This window comes from Leptopilina boulardi, unplaced genomic scaffold (assembly GCF_019393585.1).
Source record: "Leptopilina boulardi isolate dan_hultmark-lab unplaced genomic scaffold, ZJU_Lbou_2.1 LbouV2_399, whole genome shotgun sequence".
NCBI classification, from domain to species: Eukaryota; Metazoa; Arthropoda; class Insecta; order Hymenoptera; family Figitidae; genus Leptopilina; species Leptopilina boulardi.
Genome location: NW_026137972.1, coordinates 1,430,399 through 1,444,085, shown reverse-complemented (window position 1 = coordinate 1,444,085; position 13,687 = coordinate 1,430,399). Strand labels below are relative to the sequence as shown.

The window sequence follows — 13,687 nt, the reverse complement described above, 5'->3', positions numbered from 1 at the left end:
CAATTTTTTATGGTTTTTTTTAATTATTTATTGTTGTTTTTTAAATTTTTAGTTAGAAACCTATAATATTGTGCCTAATTTTAAGTGTCATTGAAATCAATTGTTTTTAACTTAATAATTTTAATATTTCTTATTTTAAAACGAAACATCTTCTATTATATTAAGTTAACAAATTTCCAAAAACGACACCGACCCCGTGACCTCGACACAGTCCTTGGAAAATCTATTTTCACTTATTTTCAAATAAATCAAAATACTTTACTTTACTTACCGTAAATTTTCATTAAATTGATAATTGTATGTGAATTATTATTACTAATATAATAAATAATAGTTACTAAATGTGTGATAAATAAAAATTTACATATATTTATTAAGTACCAATTTCATGAAAATTTACGTATACTTGTAAAAAGTAGAACTCGAATTGTTTAGTCAAAATTATAGTGATATAATTATTTGTAAACGTCTTAACCAAAAACTGCGCTTGATTGCGAAAATATTTAATTCAACAAAAATATTTCAAAATAAGTTTTAAAAATTTTAAATTCAAAATGACGGATCCAATATAGCAAAGCATTTTTTTTTAATTGGGGGCCATCCATAAAGCATGTGATGCTTTAGGGGTTGGGGGGAGGGGATCAGTAAAATATCACACTACATGTTAATCGTAAATGAAAAAAGCATCACAAGAGGGAGGGGCGGTGTTAAAATTTCGAAAAAATGTACCACATGCTTTATGGATGACCCCTTGACCGGATTCACTTTAAACTCATTACTCGGGGGTTTTTGGGGTAGCTGATTACGAATCGGAAGTCGGATTTAAAAAATTCAAAATGGCGAATGAATATCTAATTCGCTTGAAATTCGTTACTTGAGATTTTTTGGAGTCGCTGATAACGAATTTGGTATCAGATTTTAAAAATTAAAAATGATAGATCTAATATGATGGAAATGTTTTTGAAAATTCATCTAATTTTCTTGAAATTCGTTACGCGGGGGTTTTTGGGGTCGCTGATTACGAATTTGGTATCAGATATTAAAAATTCAAAATGGCGGATCCAGTATGGCGGAAATTTTTTAAAAATTGATCCAATTTTCTTGTATTTTGTTACTCAGGGGTTTTTGGGGTCGCTGATTACGAATTTGAGGTTAATTTACAAAAATTCAAAATGTCGGATCCAATGTGGCGGACAAATTTTTAAAAAATGTATCGGATTCACTTGAAACTTGGTACTCTGTGGTTTTTCGGGTCACTGATTACGAATTTGAGGTCAATTTACAAAAATTCAAAATGGCGGATCCAATATGGCGGACGAATTTTCAAAAAATATATCAGATTCACTTGAAACTCGTTACTGGGGGGTTTTATGGGTCGCTGATTACGAATTTAATATCAGTTTTTTAAAATTTCAAATGGTGAAACCAATATAGAGAATTCGGTCAGTAATTTTAACCAAGATGGACTAATTTAAATTACTTTCGCGGATTAGTTTAGATATAACCAAAGTTTTAAGCAGTGTTCGAACCGACATTTCACAATTTTATAAAAATGACGCAGATTTGAATATATTTTTAAAAGAAAAAATCTCTAATTAATTAATTATAAAAACATACAGAAGATGAACGTATGTAAAGTATATTGAGAGAGGTCGTTGAAACGAGTATCCGTGAGTTGCGCAAATCATCATGTAAAATATTGTATCTACAGAAGGACGTCGACATATAACAAAAAAATAAAAAATTGTAGATCAACGAGAATAGTATATACATTTATATTTATATGTATATATATACAGTGATAATATGCTGCATCCAACGCGAGAACTTGTAAAGCAATGAGAACTTTTAACGCGATCGTGATGCAATTGACTCTCGCGGGGTTATAAAATGCATTCAGGTTGGGTAATTGTCTTTAACCGGATCAAGGCTACCTATCAATCGTTTCCTCTCGGGCGGTGTGTGCACTCTCAGGAGGTTCCGTGAAAAGTCGTGCACCTGTTAACGATCGGTTCGTGTCTCTCATGACTTCGTGATAGACGTTTCTTTATAATCTATAGTCAGATGAGATATATAGTACAGTGGTGTTTATTTCGAAATTTTGAAACTGAATAGAAAACACTTTTAGATGATTATAATAGAAAAATCTTCTAAATATCAAACAAATCTTTTTTACCCTTTGTGAGATGTGTTTTTTTAAATGTTGAATAAATACTTTTTTTTATTTAATTATTTAAAACATGAAATTACAGATTTACTTATAATTAATTATAATTTCATTTAAAAAATTTTTTTTAGTTATAATTATATTTTTTAGACAAATTTTTCGCTTTCTCAAATTAGCATTTAACAAAAAAATTTTTTTTTTTAAATAAATTTTTACTTCTTTTTAGGTATACCGAATTTTTATTTGGCAAAATTTTTGTTTAACTGAAAAATTATCTTTCTCCAATTTTTTATTTAAAATAATTCTAATTTAATCGGATTTTTATTTAGCATAATTTTCAATTCATTGAATCTTGATTAGTCCGAATTTTTTTTTATTTAAACGAATTGTTGTTTAGTAGAATTTTTAAAACGTGAAATTTTAATTTATCTGATATTGCAAATAACCGAATAAAAAAATTGATAAAAAATCTTAAAAAGTAAAAATTTGAAAATCAATAAAAAAATTAATTTTACAAAAAAATTTAATAATTAAAGTATAAAAGTAGACACACATGTTTACATAATATTTGTAATTTCATGTTTTGTCTCACGAATATATAGTTATCTAAGAATGTATGTAACCATATGGCGTAAAATGAAAAAAAAAACTATCATTTTTTTGATTTGACTTTCTTTTATAATATTAAAAAAAAATTGAGTCAAGTTCACGTTTGTAAAAGAAGGAAAAAAAAGCCATCAACGTGAGTTGATATATCACACTGTCTGTTGTAATAATTGTCGATTAACACTTTTTTCTAGAAATGAATATATAAACGTTTGTTATATCTGTTAAAGAGCACGAAAAAAAAACCATTATGTGATTCAACAACTTTTTCTCTTACATTCGTGATGATAAAAAGTTATTATCTATGTATAATTTTCTAGTAAACATTATAGTTTAGAAAAAACTTGATATTGCATAATTTTAAAAATCTGTCAGAAAAGCAGGCGTATGGCGCCTACATTATGTATAGGGTTTTGTGTCTAAACATCAATACCATAGGCAGTGGTCTCAATAGTTTCAAGACTCAATAGCTTCAAAACTCAAAAGACTTAAGTCTTAACCAGTCTTAAGTGTCAATAAACTCTAGTCTCAACAGTCCCCAGTTTCAATACTCATGTCTCAGTAGTCTCAATTGTCTCAAGTCTCAATAATCTCAAGACACTGTATTTTCAAGTCTCAATAGTATCAATATATAAAACCTTAATATCTTTAAATTTTAATAGTCTTAATAGATTCAAGTTTCAATACTCATATCTCAACAGTCTCAATAGTCTCAAGTCTCAATATACTCGAGACTCAATATACTCTATTCTCAATAGTTCCAGTAATTCCAATAAGTCTCAATAGCCTCCAGTCTCAAAAGTTCCAAGTCTCAATATTCATGTCTCAATAGTCTCAAGGCTCAATAATCTCAAGTCCCTGTATTCTCAAGTCTCAATAGTCTCAATATCTTTAAATTTCAATAGTCTCAATAGATTCAAGTCTCAATATTCATAGTCTCAATATGCTCTAAACTCAATTTACTCTATTGTCAATAGTTACAATAGTCTTATATCGCAGTAATCCCAAGTCTCAATAGCCTCCAGTCTCAAAAGTTCCAAGTCTTAATATTCATGTCTCAATAGTCTCAAGTCCCTGTATTCTCAAGTCTCAATAGTCTCAATATCTTTAAATTTCAATAGTCTCAATAGATTCAAGTCTCAATACTCATATCTCAACAATCTCAATAGTCTCAAGTCTCAATATTCTCTAAACTCAGTATACTCTATTGTCAATAATTACAATAGTCTTATATCGCAATAATTCCAAGTCTCATTAGCCTCAAGTCTCAATAGTATTAAATCTCAATACGCATGTCTCGGTAGTCTCAATAGCTCAAATCTCAATAACCTCATGTCTCAATAATTCCTAGTCTTCATAATCTCAAGTCTCAATAGTTTTAAGTCTCAATACTAATGTCTCAAAAGTCTTAAACAATATTCTCAAGTCTTAATATACACTAGTATCATTAGTCTCATTAGTCTCAATATTCTCAAATCTCAATAATCCCTGGTCTCAATAATGTCAAATATCAATAGTCTCAAGTGTCAGTATTCTCAAGTCTCAATAGCCTATAGACAATCTCAAAAATAAATAGTCTCAAGTCCCAATAATTTTAACTCTTAATACTCTCATGTCTCATTGTCAGTAGAATAAATAGTCTAAAGTTTCATTCATACCTCCACAGCACCTAAAATTGCATCAATATTGTCATTATTTCTGCAATTTTACTGAAAAATTATAAATACTTTTACAACTGAATTTTATTTATTTGCATAATTGAATTAAACAAAAAAATGTTTGAAGATAAAAACGTTGAGAGGACTCGATTAATAAGGAAATACATGTATCTCAGAATAGTAAAAGGAGAGGTTTGATTTAAGTGAGTTGTAAAAAAAGTGGCTTGTTTACCGTTTTGTAGGATTCACACGTTTTTCTATGTAGTCACGATTAATAAATAACAGTAGGTAAATGATAATAATAATAATAATAATAAAAATAATAAAAAAAAAAAAAAAATGGAATACGATCACGTTGCAAGGAGAACGACCTCAACATAGCACTTGTGGGAAAAGTTTGCATACATTGTAGGCGTGATTGTGGTTGCTTAATAGAGGGCGTAGGGTCTGTAAAGGCCATTCTTGATTCTCTAAAGATACAATAAATAGACGTTTATAAAGCAATTTAAAACATAATTTTCCTTCTGGAAAATAATTATTTAATTTTATATTAAAAATAATAAAAATACCATTTATAAAATTTTTATACAATTTATCACTCCAATTAGTAAACTTAAATAAATGAATTAGTATTTTTTTTTACTATGAATTAGTCATTTTTGATTGAGAATTAGTCAAAACGGTTATACTAATTCATTTAATGAACAAATTGGCACAGTTCAATTTGTCCTTTAAACCCGTTTCTAATAAACAAAGATAAGGTAAAAATAATTAAACAATTCTAACAGGAATATTAATGAGTCATATATTATAAAATAGGGAAGTCATTATTAAGTAATTAACATTGAAATTTTGCATTTAATAAACTATGTTCAATAATTTTATTTATATATAGAAATAATTTTACTTTTTTTATATTTACAAGAGGATCCCGTTAACATAAAACAAGATTCCAATGTTATTTGTTAATTTACTGTTTTCTTTTATTATTTTTAGAATAATTTATTCCTTGTTTGAAAATAAAAAATCTGCGTATTTTATATGACACATTCCTTATAAAAATTATTATTATAGAAATTGATCAAGTTTCAACTAATGCGGCAGTGTTTTATAAAATTATTCATAAATTTATATATTTTTTTAAATATTTTTTCCAATATAAACCTGTTAGAGTAAACGAGGAAAAATAACAAAATATTTATTTAAATTAAAATATTTTTTAATAAAATCTATTATCCTCGACTATTTTTAAATATAAGTTTGTTGAATAATTTATTGCAATTTCTGAATGCAATTCTTAGTCAAAATCTCGGTGAAAATAAGATTAATTTTTCCTCTAGTAAAAAATTTTTAATTGCAAACAAATTGTTAAAACTTATGCAAAAAAAAAATTTCATGTTTCCAATTTGCATTGTTACAGGGTCAAAGAAAAATTTTTTTGATTTAAAGAAATTATTTATTTACTTCTTTTTTTTTTTGTTAACTCAAAGAAATATTTCTTTGATTTTAGGAAATTTTTTATTTAAATCAAAGAAATAAATTTTTATTTTAATGCAAATTTATTTGAATTGAAAAATTATTTATTTCATTTTTGATATTTAAATATACCTAATACGTGAAACCATAATTCATAAATAGAATTTACGTAATTAAAAGTAATTAATAATTCCAAAAAATTTTTAAAAAATTTATATATTATATATATATATGAAAAAGTATTATAATTTCTTAAATGTTTATATGAATTTCTATTTATATACTACTTTACTTTTCTCAAATAAATTTCATGCATTTTGAATCAAATTAATTTAAAAAAAGAATTTAATTGCCAGTTATCTTAAATTAATTACTATAATCAAACAAATAATTATTGTGATTTCTTATTTTATATGTAGATAATTAAAAGTTAATTATAATTTTCTTTTATTTAAAAAAAAAAAAATTTACAGAAAATTATTTTTTTTAATTTTAGAATAAAAATTGTAATTAAAATTAATTTTTTTGCATTTTTACATAAATATGAAAATATTTTTCAATATGAGAAAATTGTGTATCGATTTTACTTATGTAGTACTTATAACGTCACATCAATTAAGATGATACAGAATTCTTAAATTACTAAATATATATCAATTTTTTACAATAGATTAAAAAATATTTTCTTGATCTATAATCGTAAATAATAAATATAAATACACATCGGATTGATCCCAAGAGATCGTCACGAACTAAAGATTCTGACAGGCCATTTATTTCCACTTCTATATCGCTTACAATATCAATTCATCTGTTTCTCTCACGAAGAAATATCTAATTTTTTTTTTTCTATTCTTTCTTTCTTTTATAAAGAAAATTGCTACAATTTCGCAATTTTCACTAGTTTTCTTAGATTTATATAAAATATCGCAATAGATGGCATTTTATAACTTGATAGAAGCAAAAGTTTCTCTGTAATAATTTATGTACAAAAATATATATATTACGCCATCAAAAGTGGATAAAAAAAAAACTCGATATAATATAAATTTCAAATAAAATATAAAAAACAAAATGAATATTAAATTGAAAATAAAATTTAAAAAATAAAATATAATTTTAGTTGGAATTTTTTTTTCTTTTTAATATAAATATATTTGTCAAATATTTTACAGCATTTTTAAATTTAAATTTTTAAATTCTCTATAGAAATTGTATTAAATATTTTTAATTTTCATTATTATTTAATTATTATTATTTATTTGCATATAAATTTTCCAAGTTGTTTTATCTCGTTTTTTTCTACTTCGCCCCTTTTTTTTTTCCAAAAACTGATCGCTATTCCTTACAGGCTTTTCCCTACCATTGTCGCATTCCTATTCGTTTCAACGTCTTGAATTTATCATTGATGTTCCTTCTCTTCCTTTCAGTATTAAAATTCTTGAAAGCAGAGAAATAATTTTATCAAACGTCGTATTACGTGAAAATATTTAAATTCTTTTCAAGTTCAATGAACAATGAAAAGTCATTTTTTTATAACAAATTTTCAAAAAAATATACGATTCCTGTTTATTTTATAAATTATTATAGATTATTAATTACTTTTTTTTAATATTTCAAAATTTTATATTTTTTCAGCTAGCAAAGTGAATTAAATTAAAAAAAATAAACATCAGCCATTTTTAATTTTCAAAATATGATAACAAATTCGTAATCAGCGACTTCGAAAACTTTCAAGTAACAAATTTCAATCGAATTAGAACAATTTAAACAAATTTTTCCTCTATATTGGTTTCAAAATTTGAAATTTTGAAAAACTGATATTAAATTCGTAATCAGCGACCCATAAAACCCCCCAGTAACGAGTTTCAAGTGAATCTGATACATTTTTTGAAAATTTGTCCGCCATATTGGATCCGCCATTTTGAATTTTTGTAAATTGACCTCAAATTCGTAATCAGCGACCCCAAAAACCCCCGAGTACCAAGTTTCAAGAGAATCCGATACATTTTTCAAAAATTTGTCCGCCACATTGGATCCGACATTTTGAATTTTTGTAAATTAACCTCAAATTCGTAATCAGTGACCCCAAAAACCCCCCAGTAACGAGTTTCAAGTGAATCTGATACATTTTTTGAAAATTTGTCCGCCATATTGGATCCGCCATTTTGAATTTTTGTAAATTGACCTCAAATTCGTAATCAGCGACACCAAAAACCCCCCAGTAACGAGTTTCAAGTGAATCTGATATATTTTTTGAAAATTTGTCCGCCATATTGGATCCGCCTTTTTGAATTTTTGTAAACTGACCTCAAATTCGTAATCAGTGACCCCAAAAATCCCCAAGTACCAAGTTTCAAGTGAATCCGATACATTTTTTAAAAATTTGTCCGCCACATTGGATCCGACATATTGAATTTTTATAAATTAACCTCAAATTCGTAATCAGCGACACCAAAAACTCCCGAGTAACAAAATACAAGAAAATTAGATCAATTTTTAAAAAAAATTTCGCCATTTTAGATCCGCCATTTTTAATTTTTTAAATCTGACACCAAATTCGTAATCAGCCACTCCGATTAATCGCATATTATTAATAGATTTTAATCGAAAATCGATTTCGACTTACACATCCTTAATGCGCAGAAACCCATGCGTTGGCTTCAATTGAATCTACAATTTAGAGTTTTTAAAATCTGATTGCAAATTCGTAATCAGCGACCGCAAAAATTCTCGAAAACAACGAATTTCAAGTCAATAAAAACAATTTTTAAAAAATTTCCGCCATACTGGATCCGCCATTTTGAATTTTTAATATCTGATACCAAATTCGTAATCAGCGACCTCAAAAACCCCCGAGTAACGAATTTCAAGAAAATTAGATAAATTTTTTTTAAATTTCGCCATATTAGATCCGCCATTTTCAATTTTTAAAATCTAATACTAAATTCGTTATCAGCCTCCCCGAAAACCCCCAAGTAAGGAATTTCAAGCGAATCAAATAAATTTTTAAAAATTATTAGCCATATTACATCCGCCATTTTCAATTTTTTTAAATCTAACATCGATCCCACATAAATTTAAATGAAACCTTGTAGTACATGTAACGATTTTTTTGTAATTATTGATAATATTTTTGTAAAGAAAGGAGATATATTTTTTAAAGTATCAAGTCACTAAAAAGTATGTATAAACTTGTACAACTTTGTTTTGTACGAATAAAAAATAAACAAACAAAAAAAAACCACATTCAAATAAAAATGCTACTAAATATTATATTGACTTCATTCTCCAAATATGTTTAAAACCGTTGCTTATATGCTAAGTACATAAAAGAAAAATTTGCATTTTTTTTTTATTCCCTCATGCAAATACAAATAAATATTGACTAAAAAGGACACGCGCAGGGGGTTCCCGGACGATATGCACAAGCAAGTTTTGTGTGAACGAACCCTTAACCGTTAACTGACAATCACACGAAAAAAAAAAAGAACACTTGTGTGGAAGGTCGTCCGCCGTGTTCTGCATTCCTTTCCGAATATGGAAAGGCCGAAAATACCAATGGCTTGCAGTGCAACCGTACTTCCAAGGAGAAACGGTTCTCAGAACAAAGAATCCACAATATTATTCTTTTCTGCGGTCTTTGCACCTCTTCGCAGGCAAATAAAAATTGTACATTTTTTTTTGTTGCGAATTTCTATAATGAGTTCTGTATGTTTACTAACCAATGCAAGTATTTCTTTTTATAGTCCAGTTGAAAAACAATGCAAATTCCATTTTAACTTCGAAACAATTTTTTTGTTGTTTAAAAACCTTAGGGTGAAATCACATGAAGGCAGGGATGGGTAAATGTAACAAACTCGAGGATTTCTACGTATGTTACCTAAATTACGTAACTTACGTAAAAAATTGTTGCAAATGTCAAAAAAATGTCATAACCTCACTTTTTGTACTGTTTTGTATTTAGCTCAAATTAATTTTCTAAAATAAAATTATTATTTATTTTATTATTTGTTTTTTGGATTATTTTAATGTTTTCTTTTTTTCTTAGGATGATTTTCTTCCGCTCTGACATTGATAATATTTTTTATTATTTTTTAAAATTGATAACGCAGGATGTCCGCAAGAAAAAAAATTAAGTCACAGTAGTGACAGATTTAAAGCGCCATCCCATGTAAAGAAAGTATTGTAGAACAGCCTTAACAAACATCTGAGTGGGGCATTTGTCCAGGGGCGCATTTAAGAAGTTACCATCGTACGGAATGTTTCCATTGTTTCCACTCGGGTTGGTTTTCATTGTCCCCTATTTGCCGTACCTTGCTCTAGTAAAAATTTAGTAACTTTATAGTGACTTTTAATTTTAACAATAAAGTCACTAAATTTTCACTAGAGCAGGGTGCGGTAGTTGACGAAAATTATGACAAATGGCAAGTGGGGACAATGGAAACCAACCCTCGCCATTTTTCAAAATACTCGTCAACTACCGCACCCTGTTTTAGTGAAAATTTAGTGACTTTATAGTAACTTTTAATTTTAACAATAAAGTCACTAAATTGGTTGGTTTCCATTGTCCTCACTCGACAAAATCTTTAATTGTCATAATTCTTGCCAACTACCTCACCCTGCTCTAATGAAAATTTAGTGACTTTTAATTTTAACAATAAATTCACTAAATTTTCACCAGAGCAGGGTGCGGTAGTTGACGAGAATTATGACAAATGGCAAGTGGAGACAATGGAAATCTTTCATACTGTCATTTAATCGAAACTTTTTTCTCATATCAGTTAACTCTCTATGTTGCATATTGATGAAATAAATTAAAATTCAGCGGGAAATTTGAATTCACTAATAATTTTTTAATTATGCGAAGAAAAAGCAAAATAAAAATTCTTCAAAATAGAAGAGAATTAGAAAAATTGTTTTAAGGCCAGGTCCAAGTGAGGCAGCGCCATCTACATTGAAACTAAAATTTTGGAAAATTTTAAACAGCCTTTTCTTGAAAACAAGATGGTAAAATGCTTTTTCCTTTATGGATAATTGATTATTGGCAAGACATAGACCAGCTAAATCTTTTTTTGAGTTAAAATAATAAAAAAAATTTCATGTCAATAAATTAAATATGAGCAGTTTTTTCACAAAAACTGTAACAGTACTTTCTCAGAAATTACAATCAAAAATGCAATTTCCATTTGGAAAATTAATAAACGCTAAAAAATACACGACCTAAGATTTACCAATCACGAAAATAAGAAAAAAAAATTTTATTAAATATTTAACATATTGATACTGCTTTACTGATTGTGACAGCCCTTTGGTAGATTATGTATTTCAGGTGGTTAGCAACATCGCCAATCTCCTCCTTTCGGCAAAACTGCGAAACGTCTGGTGACATATATAACCTGCCAAACGGCTGTCATAATGAGTAAAATAAGTTATGTTAAAATACTTTTTTTTTGTTATTTTCGTGATTGGTAACTCTTAGGTTGTGTATTTTTTAGCGTTTATTAATTTTCCAAATGGAAATTGCATTTTTTAATGTAATTTCTGAGAAAGTACTGTTACAGTTTTTGTGAAAAAGGTGCTTATATTTAATTTATTGACATGAAATTTTTTTTATTATTTTAACTCAATAAAAGTTTTAGTTGGTGTATAACTTGCCAATAATCAATTATCCATAAAGGAAAAAGCATTTTACCTTCTTGTTTTCAAGAAAAGGCTGTTGAAAATTTTCCAAAATTTTAGTTTCAATGTAGATGGCGCTGCCTCACTTGGACCTGGCCTTAATATTATTTTAAATAACTTACCATATAAAATGAGTAGGAGCCATCTCCTCTCCCACATATTGGCACTTCTGCAAAAATAAGAAAAACAAAATTTTAATTATAGATATTAAAACATTAAAGTACAATAAAATCATAAAAATTTTCTAAATTATATAGATTATTCAGAATACAATCTGAAATATTTAGTATTTTCATTCAAAAAGAAAGTTACTTATTAACAATGGAAATTTTTTTTCACGTTTCCTGAATAAACATTTTCCAAGTTGCTCACTATATAATAAAAATAAATTAATCGTGTTGAGATGTAGTTTTTTAAAAATTAATTTTGTCGAATATAAAATTCCTCTTTTCTCCCTCGCATACTATAAACAAGGAATGTAACTTTACTAATAGTTATGCAAAGTACCAGAATGCACCTCGGGAAATCGAATCTGCACTTTCGTTGGCGGTATACATTTTATTGGTTTTATTTCGATTCTCAACGAGACTGAACGAGAATTTGTTTTTTTTTTTCTTGTTTTTATAAACACACAAGTGAAATCGATAAATCGTATAGTACATTTGTTTATAATTATAGATCACGGCAATTTAAAAGATAAAATTTATATATGTGATGGACATCCATTTTTTTCACATTTTGCAATTTAGAATCTCCCTATACTTAATCAACTTTACCATCAAGTAGTACTTTCACTACATTACGTTCGTTTATTGAACTCGAGCGATCCAATAGAAATGGCTAGTTTATTATTTTATCAATGATGTTGTTACTATTTTTTTTTTATTATGACACGTGTAATCTATATCAGTAATTTTCTATAAAATATATATATATGTATAGGCGTTCAGTAATTACAGCTGCGCAGTAATTTTCTAATATATGTATTTCTGCGCAGTGATTGTAGGCGACGTTAATTAAAGACGGCCGGATGTAAGGAAATATTGAACTCAAAGCTTCAATAATGTACAGTAGTTTCTTGTAATATTTCTGGAAAAGTTACGAACTAATCAGAAACTTTCGACGTATCGTTTCCCAACCTTGCTTTATCATTCTTAAGTAGAACCTCTGAAATGTGACAGTTTGATTGTGGGTGATAATATACAAAGTATCGCTAATCGAAGGTGTCACACTTCGCACGTTCTGATATATTGTTAAGGCCAAAGCAAAATAAAGTGGAACGTCCGAAATGTGCTCTGTCACATTTCGTAGGTTCCTTCGTATTACGGTCAATTCACATGAAGGAGTAAAGCGTTAATGTGAGTGAAAGAGATGTATATAGTATAATTTTTTCTTTCACAGACGCATCTTTTAATAAAGTATTTAGGTTATGTTTCCAAATTGGGAATTTTCGTGCATTAGGGATTAGCCAGTTTACCAAAATCAATTATAATTTTTTAGATAAAAGTATACTTTTTTTAAATTTTTTTATTAAATATCGTTAAAGATTGTATAGAAAGGTTAAAGAAATTGTTTTAATTAAAAAATGTTCACTTTATTTCATATTTATAATTTGAGAACTTGCAGACTTGAAAGATCACGTTCCTCGACGTAATCGTAGATAATTATATAGCAGACTCTTCTCTTACTAGAAAAGTAATAGTGGGTCATACCTACACACAACACTCAACACACTCTCTTCCGTTTATATATATATATATAGAAAGAAAATTCACTATCTTAATTTTCATTGTTATTGGAGAAAATTGCTATTCTGTAAATTATTAATTATTTCTCGTATTAAAACAATTGATCAGCAATTTAATTACCGGTTTACATTTTTTTATTTTTGAAAAATCTATGTGATTGTAATATTATTTGTCTTTGTTGTACTACTAGACATATTTTATGACATTAAAATTACGTTAAATGTACATTTGCTTAGGAAAATAATTGTTACATAATGTATGGTATTAGCCACGACACTGCCAAGAAGCAGGGATGGGTAAATCGAAACAATTTTATATATTCTATACGTAATGTTACGTAACATAGTAAA

The 13,687-nt window shown here is 27.5% G+C and overlaps 1 protein-coding gene across 2 annotated transcripts in view; it reads right to left on the bottom strand.

The window, feature by feature from the left end:
- LOC127289034 (trichohyalin) overlaps window positions 1-13,687 on the bottom strand; it is a 52,356-nt gene that overhangs the window by 16,121 nt on the left and 22,548 nt on the right. For both annotated transcript variants that reach the window (XM_051316786.1, XM_051316787.1), the window contains exon 2: window positions 11,712-11,758. In XM_051316786.1, the coding sequence (XP_051172743.1) occupies window positions 11,712-11,748 (37 nt within the window). In that variant the 5' untranslated portion in view covers window positions 11,749-11,758. The remainder of the gene's footprint in view (window positions 1-11,711; window positions 11,759-13,687) is intronic.